Genomic DNA, 19,338 nt, shown 5'->3' with positions numbered 1-19,338 from the left:
ACAAATTTTAACTTTCAGATTATAACTCTTGAAGTCTCTGAATTCCACATTTTGAAATCAAAGAAAAAATATTCAATGAAAAATGTCAATGGATAATTTGAGTATTTTTTGAAGTATGGGGTGCAAGAAGAAAGGCATGGATGTGTAGGAAGAAACTCCTTTCAATCCCTAATTCATAATACTTTTACAAAATTTAATAATAATTTTTTAATATTTAATAGTGTTTTTTGTCCTTCTGAAATGCATAAATTATTTACACATGTGTCATAAAATATTGTGAAACTAATTATCTACTTTATCTAAGTAAAAAAATAATAATTTAATAAAAAAAAACATTCAAAATTTATATTTGAAAAATTATTTTTATTAATTTTAAAAATATTCTTTTATACAGACTAACATTTATGCGAGAAGAACCATTAAAATTAACTCACATTTCCTACTCAAATTTGTTAAACCAAAACTCGCATTTTGTGTGTTAAAGATTGTCATTCTTGATTTGGATGGGAAAATATCAAAATACTGAATGAGTTTTCGATACCTCGGCCATTACATTAAATAAACGCATAATTACGGTTTATTTATTTTTTCGTTTGAGTAATATGTTCATTTGGTTCCTTTGAAGTTTTCGTTTTTTTATTGTAGTTATTCAGACAATTTGTTGTAAGAAACAGTTTCTAATAACAAAATCCTAGTTAATGTGTATGTTTGACGTTGCTTAGAGTTTGAATTAATTCAGAAACTTGAAAAGGCTTAAAGACGTGAACTATACAGGTAAAAATAAGGTAAAAAATTTATTTAAAAAATAATAAAGTACTAATTCAATTTATTTTAAACTTAGATACATTATTGGTTGTTGATTCGTATAGATTTCATACATTAATTATAATATTGTGCTGTTCCAATCTTCTTACGTTAAATAACGTTGAATTTAGATTTTTTCTGATTTGCTTCAGTAACTTCTCCTACTAAATAAATATAATGCATTGTTATTCTTACTAACAAAGACGATTTTGCGTATCTCTATTTTTACTTTTATAATTATTATATATGTATCTATATTTATTAAAATTAACTATAATAAATTTATAATGATAAAATAATTTAATAATAAATTAAATATTATAAAATAGATAATTTATTAATTTCTTTTCATTAATAAACTACTATAATACATAAATAGTACAACACTTACAAAACACTTCTTCCCATAATTTGTTATATCTTGACAGTGGTAACTGCTAAAAAATATATAAAATGACTAATATCTAAAATAAAATAATAAAATAAGTATTGATATAAAGATAAAACTGAAAAGTAATTTGTAAACAATATTTTCTCATAATTTTAAAAAAGATGTAGATTTTAATGTAGTTGTGGAAATGAAACTTTATAGAGTGTCCTGAAGAGAGTATCCGAAGGGTGACATTCTTCCCGCCATTTCTATCGTGTCTGGCACAATGCTTCTCTAATAAACTCACTCACGCTCTGTTCGGACATTCAAATTAGTTACATGGTTCATTCATTCAAGTTCGCATTGTGTTTTCGATCCTCTTTTCCCATTTCCTTCTATTCCTCCCAAACTGTTAGGGTTTCCTCTCTCTTCTCTTTCCCTCTCTCTCTCCCCTCCGTTTCTCTCCGCGCCATGTCCAAGCCACCCTCCGCCTTCGACGCTCTCATGTCCGGCGCCCGCGCCGCCGCCAAGAAGAGTTCCCAGTCCAAACCCCAAACACCCAATCTTTCATCATCCCCCAAGAAAAGAAAATCCCCACACTCCGCTTCCTCACAAAACCCTAGCAACAGCAAATCCCCCAAACTGCCTTCTCCGCCCGTAACCGTTGAACCGGAGCAAGCTGCTGTTAAACCGGAAGAAGCTGTTAAACCGGAAGAAGCTATTAAACCGGAAGAAGCTATTAAACCGGAACAACGGAAGGTCCGCCACCTGTCGTCGTCTAATTCTTCGAACGGGAAGACCGTGGAGCTGATTAAGCAAGTTCCGCAGCTGAAGCAGAAACCATCGAGTTTCGACCCCGCTTCGGTGACTGCATGGGAGAAGGGACAGCCAGTGCCGTTTCTCTTTCTCGCTTTGGCATTTGATATGATTTCTCAGGAAAGTGGAAGAATTGTTATCACTGACATTGTTTGCAATATGCTGCGGACTGTGATGCTCGTCACACCGGAGGATCTTGTTCCCATCGTTTACCTCTCCGCGAACCGGATTGCGCCTGCTCATGAAGGGTTGGAGTTGGGAATCGGCGAGTCGATCATTTCCAAGGCGCTCGCGGAGGCCTATGGAAGGAACGAGTCGTGGATTAAGACTCAGTATCAGGTGACTGAGTTTAGTTGAGTCTTTTTGGTTCTTTCTTTCGTTCTTGTTGTTTGGTTGAATTTGACCGGAGAAGATGTTTGTTAAGAATCGGTTTCAGGTGATTAATTCTTTTGGTTTTTATTGCATTCTTGTTGTTGAGATGAATTTGACTGAAGATGTTAGTTAAAAGTCGGTATCAGGTGCTCGAATCTTTTGGTTTTTCTTGCATTCTTGTTATTGAGATGAATTTGACTGAAGTTGTTTACTAAGAATTAGTATCAGGTGGCTGACTCTTTTGGTATTTCTCCATTCTCGTTGCTGAGACGACTTTGACTGAATGAGATTTTATTATTGGCAGAAAAAAGGGGATTTGGGCTTGGTTGCTAAAGAGAGCCGTTCGTCTCAACCTATGATGTGGAAGCCTGAAGCATTGACCATTAGGAAGGTTTTCAACACTTTTCACCTTATTGCTAAGGTATGTTATCATTGAATTTTTTAATATCCTGCATTTGGGTTGTTCGATTATTCACATTACTTCTCAGCCTTTGTCACAAGCTTGTTGGTTTATAGTTTTAAATATGAACAGATTACGTTTACATCGAGGTTTATTGAAATTGCATATGAACCCCCAGTCAACAGCAATCTCCCTTATAGGCAATTACGCGGTCTAATGTGTTTCTTGGTACTGCTATGTTTATTTCAAACTAGTAAATGGGGTTAGTGCAGGGCTTAAAAAAGGAAGGGGTATGGGATGGAATTTGACAAAACTTTTGCAATGTTATTGAAATTTACTTTCTAAATAGTAGTGCCTAGTTTTTTGTTGACAAGTTGCATCTATAAGTTCTACCCATGTATGGATTAATTTGAAATTATTATTGCAACGTTGAGTGATTGAGAAAACTAAGCACATGACCATAGGCTTTGGTTTGGGATAACCAGGTTTAGTGCATTCTCATGTGGTATAACAGCATGAATGGTAAAAAAAAGAGAGAATTGGCAAAAGTAAGTTCCAAGTAAAACTGATATTGAAGACTTGGAGTGTGTTATTGGTGCCTTTATCACATATCGTGCATAGAGCACAACAGTCATTTTCAGCTCATTTTTTTATTCTCTGTTATGGTTAGATGTTTTTTTTTGGAGTTTAATGTGCTGTACAAGAATAGTGTGCCTGGGAAGGAGGTTCGTTTCTGTATCTTTTGCTGAAGCCACGGCTTACTAAATATACGTTTGTTTTTATCTTTAAATTTCTTGCCATCTGTTTGGTGGCCATGTTGGAAGTTAGTATGGCTGGGTGTATGTACTGTAAGAGAATAAAGCAGGAATTTGTTGTTGGGATTTGAACACCTTTTTGTGTACAACTGAATGTTGCTAAATTATGCTGTTACTTTTTCTTTATTCTGAATGTGTTCAGGAATCTGGAAAAGACAGTCAAGAGAAAAAAAAGAACCATATCAAGGCACTTCTTGTTGCTGCAACTGAGTGTGAACCTCAATATCTAATTCGTTTGCTTCAGGTTGAAATTTTAATTCTTTATTGAAATGTTCTGGTGGGCTTACTTCTCCATGTTAATTGCATCCTGTTCTTGTTTTCTAGGCGAAGTTGCGAATTGGTTATGCAGAACAAACTCTTTTGGCTGCATTAGGCCAAGCTGCAGCGTACACTGAAGAACACTCTAAACCACCTCCTGAAATTCAGTCTCCTTTAGACAAGGTAAGCTAATGTGATTGAACTGGGAAATATGGTATGAGAGTGAATTGGTTTATATGGCTTAGTCTTGTGAGTTCAGGTTGAGTAGCATATACGCTTTGGGTCTTAAAACATTTGAAGTGCTTCAGAACTAAGTTTTGGGGGTAGGGTGCTGCTGCTGTAGTTGGTATCAGTGAATTCTGGTGAAGATACCACCCACCTTTTCTCTATTCTGCATTTTAGGAAGCATTAGGCAGAAATTCATTATATTTCCTTTCCTATTTTATATATATATATATATATATATATTTATATATGTATGTATATTTATATATGTATAATGTATGTATATATTTATTTCTGGTTTCATTTTGCATCAGGCTTCGGATATTGTTAAACAAGTCTATTCTGTTCTTCCTGACTATGACAAAATAATATCTGCACTGCTTACGGAGGGTCTATGGATGCTTCCAAAGAATTGCAAATTTACTCCTGGTGTTCCAATTAGACCTATGCTGTCAAAGGCAGCAAAAAGTGTGACTGAAATTCTAAACAAATTCCAGGATGTGGAGTTTACCTGTGAATACAAATATGATGGAGAGCGTGCCCAGGTGATACTTCATGGTCAATTCTTCCATCAGAAACATAGCTATTATGATACTAACTATGTACAATAACATTATCTGCAATGAAACAGATACATTATCTGGAGAATGGTTCAGTTGAGATTTACAGTAGACAAGCAGAACGGAACACTGAGAAGTTTCCTGATGTTGCTGCCGCAGTTTCAAGGTAAAAAAAAGCTTTATTAGGAAGGATATACTTGAGGTCTGGTTCAGTCTTTTTGGGTAGGACACTTCTTAACAACACGAAGTTGCATTTAGTAAAACAAACACTTGTATGACCATTTTGTGTCAGTGAACAGGTTAAAGAAACCGGGTGTATCTTCATTTATTCTTGATTGTGAAATTGTTGCATATGACTGCGCAACACAGAAGCTTCTTTCTTTCCAGGTAATCTTAATGCTGTATTTTTTTTGGATGTCAGTACATTATCAGAACCTTGTTCTACTAGCAGTTGATCAAAATTAAGTCCTTTGGTAGGTTATGCTTGTGTTGTTTTACCTATCTTGGTGACACTAGTTTTCGGTTTTGGATATTTTTGTGCTAGGATTTAATAATTAGACATGTGACTTGAAAGAAGAAAAGAATGTTATTTTGATACATAGAAAGTTCTGTTATAGAAGAGATAGAACATGTATCAGAGGTAGCTATCTGCTCATCTATATATTCCTTATAATGGAAGATTGCATTTGCATTTATGACCTGCCTTTATATATGATATGTTATCAACGACTTCACATTTAAATTCTCTTTTACTCTTTCAAGAACATGATTCTTTTTGACAGACTCTTACTACTCGAGCTCGCAAGAAAGTAGAAATTGAAGATATAAAGGTTAATGTTTGCGTATTTGCTTTTGATTTGTTGTATCTAAATGGCCAAGAACTTCTTCAGGAAAACCTCAGAGTCCGTAGAGAGGTACCAACTCTTATCTTTGTTCTACCAACATTTTCATGTTTATTTTTTCTTTATTAAGTAGCTTAGTCCTTGATAGAGAAGGATGAAAGTTGTAAACCTAAATGCTGATCCAGTTTTTGAGATACAATTTTTAGTTTGGTAGTGTTAAGACTTAAGCACAAGAGGGAAGTGCAACCTAAAAGACTAGGTAGAGGAATCTCCTTGCAAGTAAGTATTATATTAAGTAGTTCACCCTACTCAATGTGGTACTCCTAAAATTGACACCCCTTTTAAGGATTGACATCAATAATCATCATTGATCTGGTGGTAGTCCTTTTCTCCTTGAGACGACTTCATTCATCAATCAGTATTTTGTTTTCACCTTAATCCAACCTATAGATATAGTCCAACTCAATAAAAACACCAATTATTAGGACTTAAGCACAGGAGGAGAGCTCAACCCAAAAAACTTGTGAGGATTATTCGGGAATTGTCTGACAACTTCGACAAATATTAATTCTTGTAATTATTGGAGTAGTATTTAAAGCCTAACTTAACCTCACAACACTGACTAAGGTAAGATTTGTCCTCACTTTATCTTTAGCTGATGTGAGATCTCCAACAGTAATAATGAGATAAATGAGTTTCTATTTCTTTCTATATTTGAAAAAGTTTCACTGTAGTACCCCATCAAATTTTGATTTGGATCAATAGAAACATCAATAGACTTACAATTTGCCAACCCTATCCTCTCCAGAATGTCAAGAGCATGCCTTCCTTTGATTAAGCCACTTCAATACCTAGAAAATAATTTTTGATAACTAAGATCTTTAGTTTGAAAAATGGTTGAATAACTGCAACTTTGGCTAAGAGATCCTAGTGGTATATAATTCTTTTTAATAACTATATCATCAACATAGACCATTAGATAGACACACTTTCTAAGAGAAGTGTGGTTGTAGAAAAGTAAATGATCTATCCAACTTTGTTTCAATCCAAACACCTGCATAGTATGTCTGAATTTACCAAATCATGCTCGTGGGGACTACTTTAGATCATATAGAGTAACGTAATTTACACACTAAACAAGACTCTCCCTAAGCAACAAATCCAGGTTGCTCCGTGTAAATTCCCTCCTTAATATTACCATGAAGGAAAACATTTTTAGTGTGAAGTTGGTGAAGTGTCCAATGAAAAATAACAACCATTGCAAGAAGAAAACCTAGTGGGTATTCAAGTTTATAAATTTGTATTTATCATTTGGCCACCAATCAAGCTTTAAATTGATCAACTTCATCACCAGGTCCAATTTTAACAACAAAGACCCATCTAGATAGTGCACTTCATCAATCATGGCTTGTTGCCATCCTGGATGATCAAGTGTTTCATTAATAATTTCAGGAACAATGGTGGCGAACAAAGAAACAACAAAAGAGTACAATGTTGACAATAAATTGAAAAATTATATATAGGATATGGATTAAGTGTGGAACAAATACCTTTCATAAGAGCAAATGAACAATATGAAATGAATCATGTGAAAGAGTTGACGGACCAGAAAAATTATCCGAGGCACTTTAGTCAACTATTACCCCACGAGTGTTAATCTTCCACTTGAGAAATACAAATTGTTGAAACACTTGGTCCCGAACAAGATTGACCTTAATGGTTTGAATTTTCAAATTTAAGTCTCATTTGAAAACTTGGTGTCAAGAAATGTGACCAGATGATGCTGACAAGACAAATGACAGCGGCCGGTGTGATTCCAACTATTACCCCACTAATGTTAATCTTCCACTGATTGAGAAATACAAATTGCTGAAACACTTGGTCCCGAACAAGATTGACCTTAATGATTGGAATTTTCAAATTTAAGTCTCATACTCTTGGTACTCATTTGAAAACTTGGTGTCAAGAAATGTGACCAGAAGATGCCGCCGACAATACAAATGACAGCACCCGGTGTGATTCCACGTGGAGAAGGTGGCACATGGACACATGTGCCTGATAAAGGACTGACTGGGATTAGAGGGGGGCAGCGCATAACTAATCTTTTGATCATGTCACTACCAGGGTTGGGTTCTCCTTGACACACACCAAACCCCAGACTTTGCTAGACAACTGTTTCAGACGGTGGCCGGAGACAACAGGGCTCTGATACTGACTTGAATTTGGATGCAGTAAAAATCAGTGAGTTATTGTCACAGCTGATTATATATATATAGACACACACATAGAGAAGAGTTACGAGGAAAAGGTATATCCTATAACACTCAACCCTTAGGCTAGGTACATACACCTAAAATACGGCTTTATGAAAACTGTACAGTACCATACAATCATAATTTTAACAATACTTAAGCATTGAGACTTTTTCACCTAATGGAGTAGTTTCTTAGGTTGGGTTCTCTTGCGCAAGTCCTAATAGGTAGGGAAACCAATTGATCTCTATCATAGCGTTGATTGAATGCTATTTATTCATGAATTCATTCCATTAATCACGGGCTTCTATACAAATAAGAACTACTTATTGATGGGTATCTGTTTTCTGTCTGCAGCATCTTTATGCCTCTTTTGAGGAAGAATCTGGATTTCTTCAGTTTGCAACAGCATTAACTTCAAATGATGTTGAGGAGATACAAAATTTTCTTGACCAAGCTGTTGGTGCTAGGTGCACTTTTTCTTCTAGTTAATTTCGAGTTTAAAATAGTACATAATTTCATCACAATGTATGATTCTCTTCAAATTATTTCAATGAGATTTACTAATAGTATTTGATAGGCATTGAAGAATATTAGACTACTTAGTGTGTTTCTTTTTCCATTCAATTACCTTGAACGTTAATGATATGTTAGACAAGGATTTATGTGGATGTGCTTTATTTTACTAATAAGGAGAAACTTGTAAAGCAAACTGACTCTTGATTGTTTATTGTCCGACATTCACAGATGTTTCAAATTTGGTTTTCTTGCTATAATTTGAATGAGAATTTTTGTCATTGATATTTGGTGTTTCTTGATTCATAGTTGTGAGGGATTAATCATTAAAACATTAAATGAGGATGCTACATATGAACCAGCCAAGCGATCACTCAACTGGCTAAAACTGAAGAAAGATTATATGGAGAAGTAAGGATGTGTGTTCTGACATTCATATTTCTTAATTCTTTATTATGAATTTCTGTTTGCTCATTGGTTCTAGTTTGCAGTTTAGGGGACTCTGTAGATTTGGTACCTATTGCTGCTTTCCACGGACGTGGAAAACGTACAGGTGATCATGAAGTGTACTCTTTAATGTGATGTTGCTTATTTTACTCATCGTTTTAACATCATGTACGAAGAAGACTATGCCCTCGGGATTTAGATACACTGCTATTGTGAACCATTAGCTTAGAGCGGTTTGAAATGAAATAGTGACATGTCTTGTAGGAGTTTATGGCGCCTTCCTCCTGGCTTGCTATGACAACAATAATGAAGAATTTCAAAGTATTTGCAAGATTGGTTAGTATTTTAATTTTGTTTAGTCACTGCCGATTTCATTTGGTAAGATTATTTCTCTTAGTCTTCTTGTTATGGTGGGCAGGAACGGGATTCGCAGAATCTGATCTTGTAGAACGTTCTTCCAGTCTTCGTTCTAATGTGATTTCCAAGCCAAAGGTGCCAGCCTCTTATTTCACTCTTATCCTTTTCTAGTCATGCTTGATATTTTTGAAATTAATTTCATCACGCTCTTTGATTTCAGTCATACTATAGATTTGGAGAAACAATCAATCCTGATGTCTGGTTTGAAGCCAGTGAGGTGAGAGTTATCCTGACTTTTCTGGGCGATTTCATTATTTTCTTTTCCAATTGTGCTGTAGCCTATCATCATTATTGAGTTATCTTATCTCTTACTGGTTATTACTGTATCCTTGTTTTGAATTTCCTAGTACTTCAATGGAAGACATGGACGAAATTTCATACTGTTGGGAATACTATTATGGTCTGATGCCACTGTGGCTGAATGATCTCCCAATGTGGTCGAACATTGTTTTTGGCATTCCTTTCTAGATTAATGAGCGTCCTTGGAGAAGTTTTACTAATTACGGTGGGGAGGAAGGATAATGGGTTGCATAATTAACTAACGTGATCATGTTCTGTTTGTATAATTCCTGGAACAGTGTAGTAAGCTTCTAGATTTATGGCAATTCAATTTTTAAATAAGCGGTGAAAGCTCGTACGTTGTATTTGGTAGAGAAGAACGAAACAGATTCGATGAAAATAAAATAGAAAATTGGAAATATATAAGAAATAAAATAAAAAGTTGAAGATGATTGGTTGATGAGAAATAAAAAAGAAAAAGAACAAATATAAATAAGTGAAAAATGGTAATATGTTTCATTTTTTTCAAATTGTTTTAACTTACCAACAATCTACTCTAATCTCGTCTTTGGTTCTCAAAAACAATCATGCCAATGGAGTTGAAATTATTTTTCGAAATCCTTCTTTTTAATTATATTTTTTTATCCAATAAAATTGTATTATGCCCATTGTAGCATTTTTTTTTTATGTATTTAGTTATATGTTACCTTATTTCACTCAGGTGTGGGAAGTGAGAGCGGCAGACCTGACCATTAGCCCTGTCCACCGTGCTGCAGCGGGCATAGTTGATCCGAAAAAGGTAATAGAATGAATTGATGCGTAACATTGTTTAATTGTTAATAATAGCTGTATTTAACTATTTTGGTGGCATTTCTACATTTTTCTTTGAAGGGCATATCTCTTCGATTTCCACGACTAGTTCGACTCCGGCATGACAAAACTCCTGAACAGGCCACGTCAGCCGAGCAGGTAAAGTGCAATCTACTTTATATGACCAGCAATATGATAAGAAGATTGAAAATATAGTAATGGGAACTCAAATTGATTATTTTTGGTCATGTTTTGCAGGTTGCTGAGTTGTATAAAGCTCAAAAACACAATCAAGCGAACAAACAAGATGACGAAGATGAAGAAGATTATTGAGGGGAGTTTTTTTCTTGCTGAAAGATAAAATCTCAGTTTTATTCCTGATGATCGCATGAGAGTAAATGTGTATGTGAATTTTCACCTAAGCTTAGGTTAGAGAGCATGACTGCGTATTAACATTAACTGAAAATTCGATGTACAACGTGGGAGAAGCTGATGGAGGGCCCCAAAAGTAGACATTTGCGCATAAACCATGTTAATTATTGTCTACAATTCAGTTTTGTTCTTGTAACATGATGCTGTAGTTAAGGCTGTTAGCATTGACGAAACCCTTCTCAATATTAGTCCATGTGTCAAATTACTGAGCGTGGCACATGTCTTCCATTTTCAATTGTAAAACTGTTGTATTTAAGTTTCTTTTTAACTGTAGATGAAGCTGTTTTGGAAAAATCTAATTCTAATTGCATGGACCTGACTCGGAAGATAAGATTGAATATTATTAGAGAAAAGGACGAAGGAGATAGGTAAGTGAGATATGCCTAATGTTTAGAATAAGTGCTTCGTCTTCTGTGGAATAAGACCCTTAACTCTTTCCACTTTGATCCCAGTTTAAGGTTCTGCCATTGGTCTAAACTATTTTTCGTTTCTAACATTTCTTTGATACTTTTACACTCCTTTGGGAGAGGTTGGGGCATTGTTTAATCCTTGAATTTTCTAACTTATTTGCAGACTGGAAATGATTAATATCTTTAAAATTTCATTTGTTAATCTTCTGTTCTCTGAACGTAGACGGGGTTACTTGTCGGCCCAACGTATAACTATGGGCCTGGGCTTTGTTTGGTTAAAACTAAGAGATATTAACCTTGTGGAATGAGTTGTGTTTAATTTGGCTTATTCGGCCTAATGTTGACCAAAGCTTCAACATTTCTTGTCTTGTAAGGCACGAGTCGCGTCATTTGCGCAGCCTGTGTTCACCGTTCGGAAGAGGCTTAGCGTGTTTTCTAGGACTTCCTTCTTGCCGTCACCGGCAAAAATGCAATGATGTAATGTTTAATTAATTACACAGCTAGCTAGATGAAAGTAACGTCGATTCTATTTTAATTTTTCGAGTAAGAAACCAACCTCCTATAGCTGGCGCTAACCTCGCAACAGAAGAGAGGTACACAGGAATAGTCCGTGGTCAAAATGCCAGAAAATATCAGGTTCTTGAATAGAAACAGGGGCAGGTGCTGGATAAAATTTACATTTGGAAAATACATGCACTACGCAGTATTTTTAGCCGAAAATTTGCAGCATCTGTATTCTACCTGTCTGCTTTGAAGAAGACTGTCCATGTGATTTCCCTTGACCTGACCTTCACACTGTTCTAGAACATGGCTACTCTTTAGTATGAAATGTGACGCTGACATCCTTCTCTTGGGTTACATCTTCAAAATTGGTCCCAACTATTGATAGTTTGATAACAAGAAGGATTTTCTAAAATAATCGCACCGGTACAGAGATGGCATACGCTGAATATAGATTGGAAACAACTTTTTGTTATTATAAAAAATTGGGGTATAACATGTTCTACTTTATATACCATAATGTTGGTAGAGTGGATGATTTTTCCCTTTGGTTGCCATGCTTTCATACATAGAGATGCATTGGTCAAAATGAACTGCTCTTGTGCCTCTTTGAAAGGAATGATAAACAGACTGAGATTAATAGAGTGGGAGAAGATAAACACATACATTTACATATAATAGAACCAAAGGAGACTTTGCTTTAGTTTAGTGAATAAGTGTCAGAAAAAAGAGAAGAAATAGGATTAGAAGTGACTAATGATAACTTGTCCAAAAAAGCTTAATATAATCATACACCACACCAGTAATAGATCCTGATTCTGATTTGTGGGTCCACCAAACCCTACACGCAGAGCTCATGGCCGTCCCCCTTGGTGGTTGGCGACACCATCTCCCTATCCCAACGACTACACAACCAATCACCCGTCCCTTTAATTCTTGATGTGATCTTACACATCAACCCCCCTCTCTCTCTCCCAGACTCACACTCATCACTTCTTCCTGCACTACATTATCCTAGTTACATTACAATTTCAGTCACCCTTTCACCTCACACAAAACAAAAGGAGAATGTGAAAAGGGCAAAAATGCCAGCAAGGACAAATCCTTCATCCAATATCACCCCAAACCCAAAATCAAACATTTTTTTCCTTCAGCTCTTTTCCTCCCACCGAGTTAAAACAAACCACTGTACATATGCTAGATCAGTCGAATCGAACACCTAACCTTAAAATCATATTATAAATTAAAAACTAAAAGGGATAAATAAAACTGACTCGGTAACAGTAATAGTTGTAGTACTAGTCAGTGGAGTACAATCCTTTGGAACTTGGTCTGCGTGGGAGAATCAGAGCCCTCACAGAAAACCCTTTTCCTACTGACTCTCCCGCAGTTGGAGGTGAAGGACTCTTGGTGGAGGAATTGTGCTTGCGCCTGTGCCTGTGCCTGTGGCTGCGGGGAAGGAATGGTGACAGGTGGAATCTCGAAAGACTCAAGAGCAGGTGGAGGGTGTCTCCATTGAGGGAGTGGTCCCGCAAGGAGCAGAGTCTGAAGGAGAGGACCAGCTTTCATCACTGCCTGCAAAAGCTTACCCTTTTCTGGTAAAGGTTTATGTGGTGATATAAGCTCAATCATTGACTCTGGCAACTGTGGCTGCGCACGACCCACATGGGGGGGCTGACCCAAATGCTCCATCACCGGAGAGGAAACAATACTTTCTTCACAGTCCGATGATGAAAGCCCATTGTTGGAGTCAATCCCTCTTCTGGGCTCATCCTCAATGCTGGAAATCCCAGACGCAGGGGCTGTCTGGTGCTGCTGCTTTTGCTGCTGGAAAACCATTTTCTCCAACAACAGTCTCTGCCATTTCTCCTGTGCCTCGTCTCTTTCTCTTATCACCTTATTGAGGAGCTCCTTCAGGGTGAGAAGCTGATCGTCCCTCTTTCTCAGCTCCTCTTGCACACTTGCTCTCGTTTGCTCCAGCTCAAGAGTGGTGCACATCAAGGACTGCTTCAGCTCCTCCATTGACTGTGTCATCACAGTTATGCAATAATGTCATGAATTAGTCCACAGGGGGCATTACACTTTTTTTCTACTTGAAGGAAACAGAAAAGAAATCAAGGCTTTACCTTTCCGTGGCAGTAGTAAGCCCAACTGAGAAGAGGACTGCGTTGGTTGTCCATGCGTGTGTTGGAATCCCGAAACTAGAATCGGTGTTGTTGGAAGAGAGAAAGTGAAAGGGGAATGAAGAAAAGTGGATTGAGAGAGTTTGGGGGGTTTGGGAGTATGGTTGAAGCTGTTTTATAAGAAGGAGTCCAAGTTACTGTGTGGGATTGGAAAAAAGCACAGAAAAGGCCAAAACCTCAACTGTTCCCAAATCCTACGCCCCCTCTCTCCTCCTATCATAATATCTCTTTACTTCCGTTATATATGTCATGTCTCACTATTGCATATTCATTTCCAACATTCTTAAAACCTAATTAACATGCACATGTTCATGTCATTCTTATTTTTTTAGATTTAAACAACTCTCTTTTTGTCCTCTATTATGATGCTTTTTTCATTTTCTTAAAAGCTCTTAATTACATTTACTTTTTTAAAATCGATCAATGTGTTTTTTTATTATAATCATGCTAAATACATACTACACTCTATGAATAATGTTCAACTCTCCATTTCAAAATATTGTGTTAATAAAAATATCAATATTCTTCTCCTATTAATATTTTTTCACTGTTATCAATTCGAGAGTAATCCTTAAGTAGAAATAACAGTAAATAAGTAAGGTCTTCTTCAAAATAATATAATTGCAATCATTCTTATTAGACAAAAGAGACACATGTGATTATCAACTATGAATTCTTCACCCTAATGAATTACGTACGAAGGGAATAGGAATAGTGAAGACATTATTATTTCTATCTGATAACCATCTTTCTTTAGTCAGTTTAGTGGAACTCTGAATAAAGAAATATTGGAGGCATAGTAACACTCAATATCTATGATATTATATAAAATCTTAAATTCAAGTTAACACTGTGTAATGCATGCATAACTTTTTTCATAGTTTGTTTGATATTTATATCTCACTTTTGTCTCTCTCATAATTATAAAAATGTTTATACAAATTTGTTATATATAAAAAATTCCTCTTCAGTTCTATTGCTTGGCTTTTCCAGCATCTTGCATGCTGTTGATAAGAAAATGTTAGAAAGTGACCAAATAAAACAGTGATAACCTTTCATCTATAAAGTAACAATGATAATAACAAAAATAAGAGGTGGAAGTGATATATTCTTTAAAAAGGGTTAATTATAAAAAACCAATATCTAGAAACCAAAATAATTAGTTGCAGTAGTAACTAAATTAAAATTATTTTTAAAAATAATAGTTTTTAAATTGGTGTCTAATTAGCGACCAAGATTTTAACTACCAATTATTTATATTCTAAATTTGGTAGCAAAAACTTTGGTTGTTAACTAAATACTAATTTATAAATCATTTAACAATAATAAAAACTAATTTATAAACCAAAAATTTATTTAGTCCCTAAAATGTTCTCTAATTTAGTTATTATAATAACTAATTATTTTTTATCTCTAAGATTAATTTCTATTTCGTGATTTTCTTGTAGTGTAATAAAACATCTTCCTTTATTTTCTAAATATAAATTTCTCATGTAATAACTTGAAAATGAATTCATGGGAGGAGCTATCAAGATTTTTTTTCTTACGTTAAAGGCATTGTTCTATACTCTAAATGTATTTTAATATATTAAATATGTTTTTTTAGCAAAATTTGTTTTTATTCATAGTTTAGACTATAGGTTTTTTATATTTGTAATAAAAAATTAATTAAATGAGTTATTAATTACTAATTATTTTACGTGACAAATACTTTTTTAATATGAATTAAAATATTAAAATATTTTATATTAATATTTTCTTTACTACAAATACACAGTCTAAAGTTTTAACTTTAAGTACAAAACCAATTTCATGAAAAAAATATATTTAACTTTAATATATTATATATTATTAGTACGAAGCTTTAGTGAATGCCAAAACATGAATTGTTGAATGGTAAAATTAGAAGATAAAACCTCTTAACCAACACGAGATTAATTAGATTCACATGGAAAATTTGAAACAAAAACATAGTTATTTCCAAAGTTAAGAAAATCAAGAATGAACAAGATCTTAATCGTTTCAAACTTTGGTGGCTTTTGACTGATACAAAGTTACTTACGACAGTAATTTGAATAAATGCATGGGGAATGGTACGATCCTTACTATTATTCGTTACCTCCATTAGAAGTAACTTAACTCTCTCTTTCAACACATGCATCTCCATTTTTGGCTATGGGAATTCACCCTTCTCATCTTCATTACACGTGGGCTGCTTCATGCAGTAAATCCAAATATGTATTTTGTTTTTTTCACCAAAACAATTTCAATTAATTTCTTCCATCCACATTAGTGTCTCACCACTTTGATTTTGCTTCTTTGCTTGACTAAATTAAAAGAGAATTTTAAGGCATCAAGACTTTTCTTGGGTTCATACAATACTTCTTTTATTTTAATTAGTTGAAAATTGTTTCAATTGTTCTTTATTAATGGAGCATAATTTGAAAAAAAAAAGAGTATATGACCATTCATATAATATATATAAAAAGTTAATGCTAATTTAAATAATATGAATATTCCTAAAATATATACCAATTAAAATGATATATTAATAATAATAATAATAAACATGAATAGTTTCAATAAATATGGTAATTTGTTGTTTATATAAGACTTTCATGAAAAATATATTAATTTTTTTATTAAAAAAAAATATAAAGTATTTTAGGAATATATGTATCAACCTCATTACAAGAAAAAAAAGTTATATATATTAATGAAGAGATGAATGAAGACACAGAGAGTAAAATACTAAATAGTAACAGGTAATTTTAATTTGTGTGTACGAATATATTTTATTTTATATTTGTATAATACATTGAGAAAAAAAATACTAAATTAATTATCATTTTATGTTTATAAAATCTACTAAACTTAGTTATCATTTGACACACTTCATAATTGTCTACTATAAAGAGTTTCAAAATCAATGCAATTGAAAAAAATTCTTATGGTCTCTACTCAAGAGGTGTTATTATTTGTTGCATATAATATATTTCCAATACCATAAGAGGCATTCCACTATCGGAGTCTAGTTCACTGTCAAATAAGCTTAAAAATCTAACTCCAACACTTTCTAGGAAGAAAAGCATGGAAATTATAAAGTTTTTTGGTATTTATAATAATGTAGTTTGTTTTCCTTTATGAATACCACTACAAAATCCTTACATATAAATTAATTTTAGAAATTAAAATAATTATTTAATATTTTACTTATTTTAATTAGAGATAATTTTATAAAATAAAAAAATTATTAATATTTATTGTAGTTTTTATTATTAATAAAAATTTATAAAAATATCTAATCATTAACTATCAAGGTTTTATTTACTTACTAATCTATATTCTAAATTAATTTTTATTAGTATTTTAGAAATTTATTTATAATTAAAAACTAATTAAATACTAATTTAAAAATTATTTTATAAATTTGTATTAATAATATAAATCACTTTAAATACAATTTTTTTAAAATAATATTTTAATTAATATATTGATTAATTATTGTTGAACTCTAAATTTAATTATTATTTAATAATTTTTTTATATACGTATTTGTTTTGGCTGACCATATTTGAAGAGTTGAGAGTGTTAGAGGCGTCTAATTTATATTGACAAATTAAAGTGGTCCTATGTGAAAAGCACAAGTGCGTGTAGAAGATGACCAATCTTTACTTTTTTAGAGCAAAATATTATCATAAAGTTTTGAATATATAGAGAAATGGTTTTGGTATAAATTTTGTGCAAGAATTGAAATAAATTTAATTAACATAAACTACAGTTTTAATGGGGGCAGGGTAGGGTGTAGGGTTCTTTTGATAGCATAGTCTCCAAAAGAAAAAGGTGGAACACATCACTGCATGATTCACTGCATTTCAAAACAATTCATACTTTTAACAAATTTTAGGATCATTTGTGAATAATCTACTTTCTGTTTACCTATCCCATGTAAGAAAAATATATTTCAATTGAATAATAATTTAAAAATTCATTTTCATATGTAGGGATATCGTGTGCGGAAGCGTGATAATTTCAACCAAAGATTATGATAAATTAAAGTAACAAGTAAAATGAGAATGATACCAGAATTTTTAGGTGGAAAACCCCTTTAAATAGAGGTAAAAAACCACCGGCGAGAGAGCCAAAACTTTCACTATAATGTTACTGGGAGTAAAATGAATTCCTCTCAGACTAATAGATAAATAGCCCTAAAACAAATACTCTCTATATGGCTTAAACACTTACACCCAAGAACAGAAATAGAGAGTATATGAAAAAAGAGAGGAAGCAAAGTGTGTGTTGTTTGTTTTGTAGTGTTTTGTAGTATTATTACATTGCTTGAAGGAAGCCACTATATATAGTGGTTATAGGAGACAACAATAATAAATACAATTAATGGTAATTAACCTCCCATTGATGACAATTGATTGTGGCAATTAATCTCCCATTGATTGCAATTGATTGCGACAATTAACCTCCCAATTATGACAAGAAAACGGAAAGGTGAGTCATAAACCCACAAATCTCCACCTTGACTTGCCTTTGACTTGAACACTCTCTCGCCATGAAGCCTTGATTAAGTATGGATAATACCAGCTAAGTTCAGGCAATGATCGAACTTAGCCGATGGAAGTGGCTTGGTCAACATGTCTGCAGGATTTTCGGTCGTATGAATTTTTCAACAATTATATCTCCTGTATCAACAATGTCTCAGATAAAATGGTGTTTAATTTCAATGTGCTTGGTCCTTGAGTGATACTTACTATTCCTGGTTAAGTGGACAACACTCTGACTATCACAAAATATAACAAGAACATCTTGTTGAAGACCAAGTTCACTTACCAAGCCTCGAAGCCATATAGCCTCTTTCATACCTTCTGTAGCAGCAATATATTTTGCTTCAGTGGTGAACAAAACCGCAATTGCTTGAAGTGAAGAATACCAACTGATAGCAGACCCACATAGGGTAAAGATGTAAGCTGAAAGTGACCTTCTCCGATCTAAATCACCACCATAGTCAGCATCAACATAGCCAACTGCTCCTCCGGGATCGGCTCTATGTTGATCAAATACCAACCCAAGATCTGGAGAACCTTTCAGATAACGAAGTATCCATTTAACGACTTCCCAGTGTGCCTTGCCTGGATTATGCATGAACCTGCTAACAATGCTAACAGCATAAGCTAAATCAGGTCTAGTACATACCATAGCATACATGAGACTTCCAATTGCATTTGAATACGGGACATGTGACATGCGTCTTTTGTCCTCGTCTGATTTTGGACACTGATCTGATGACAACTTGTAGTGGGCGGCAATTGGAGTATTAACAGCTTTGCAGTCTCGCATTCCAAATTTGTCAAGCATCTTAAGAACAAACTTCTTTTGTGATAAAAAAGTTTTCCAGCTTGACGATCTCTGTTGATCTCCATTCCCAAAATTTTCTTGGCAGGACCTAAGTCCTTCATATCAAATTCACTACTAAGTTGGGCCTTTAACTTGTTAACTAAAGATTTATCTCTTGCAGCAATCAACATGTCATCAACATATAACAAGTATATAAATGACCCATCAAATGTCTTTTGAAAATAAACACAATTATCATAGCTACTTCTGGAGTATCCATGTC

The 19,338-nt window shown here is 33.9% G+C and overlaps 2 protein-coding genes across 6 annotated transcripts; one reads left to right on the top strand and one right to left on the bottom strand.

Annotated features, from left to right (window-relative positions):
* The first annotated feature begins 1,326 nt into the window (after positions 1-1,326).
* LIG1 (DNA ligase 1) lies at positions 1,327-10,888 on the top strand. Of its 5 annotated transcripts, none has more exons than XM_068606032.2 (17): positions 1,327-2,329; positions 2,667-2,783; positions 3,720-3,821; positions 3,902-4,018; positions 4,375-4,605; positions 4,692-4,786; positions 4,920-5,007; positions 5,403-5,534; positions 8,072-8,184; positions 8,540-8,641; positions 8,722-8,783; positions 8,942-9,013; positions 9,096-9,169; positions 9,255-9,311; positions 10,095-10,172; positions 10,265-10,342; positions 10,442-10,888. In XM_068606032.2, exons 1-17 carry the CDS (start codon positions 1,514-1,516, stop codon positions 10,514-10,516), a joined length of 2,409 nt encoding a protein of 802 aa, XP_068462133.2. In that variant the 5' UTR covers positions 1,327-1,513; the 3' UTR covers positions 10,517-10,888. The 5 variants fall into 5 exon arrangements, 2 of the variants coding, with proteins under 2 accessions (XP_068462133.2, XP_090153242.1); XR_016517254.1 differs by having other exon boundaries at positions 1,361-2,329; positions 8,715-8,783; XR_016517255.1 differs by having other exon boundaries at positions 1,361-2,329; positions 5,383-5,534.
* Positions 10,889-12,290: 1,402 nt separating this feature from the next.
* LOC137806140 (uncharacterized) lies at positions 12,291-13,975 on the bottom strand. Its single transcript, XM_068606145.2, has 2 exons — positions 13,653-13,975; positions 12,291-13,551 (listed from the first exon to the last, which is right to left on the bottom strand). The coding sequence occupies exons 1-2, from the start codon at positions 13,704-13,706 to the stop codon at positions 12,829-12,831; spliced, it is 777 nt and encodes a 258-aa protein (XP_068462246.2). The 5' UTR covers positions 13,707-13,975; the 3' UTR covers positions 12,291-12,828.
* Positions 13,976-19,338: the final 5,363 nt, after the last annotated feature.

The sequence above is a fragment of the Phaseolus vulgaris genome, chromosome 11 (genome assembly GCF_051622355.1).
Source record: "Phaseolus vulgaris cultivar YP4 chromosome 11, ASM5162235v1, whole genome shotgun sequence".
Classification (NCBI taxonomy): domain Eukaryota; kingdom Viridiplantae; phylum Streptophyta; class Magnoliopsida; order Fabales; family Fabaceae; genus Phaseolus; species Phaseolus vulgaris.
Note: the sequence above shows the minus strand (reverse complement) of the source record. Positions and strands in the feature narration are given on the sequence as shown.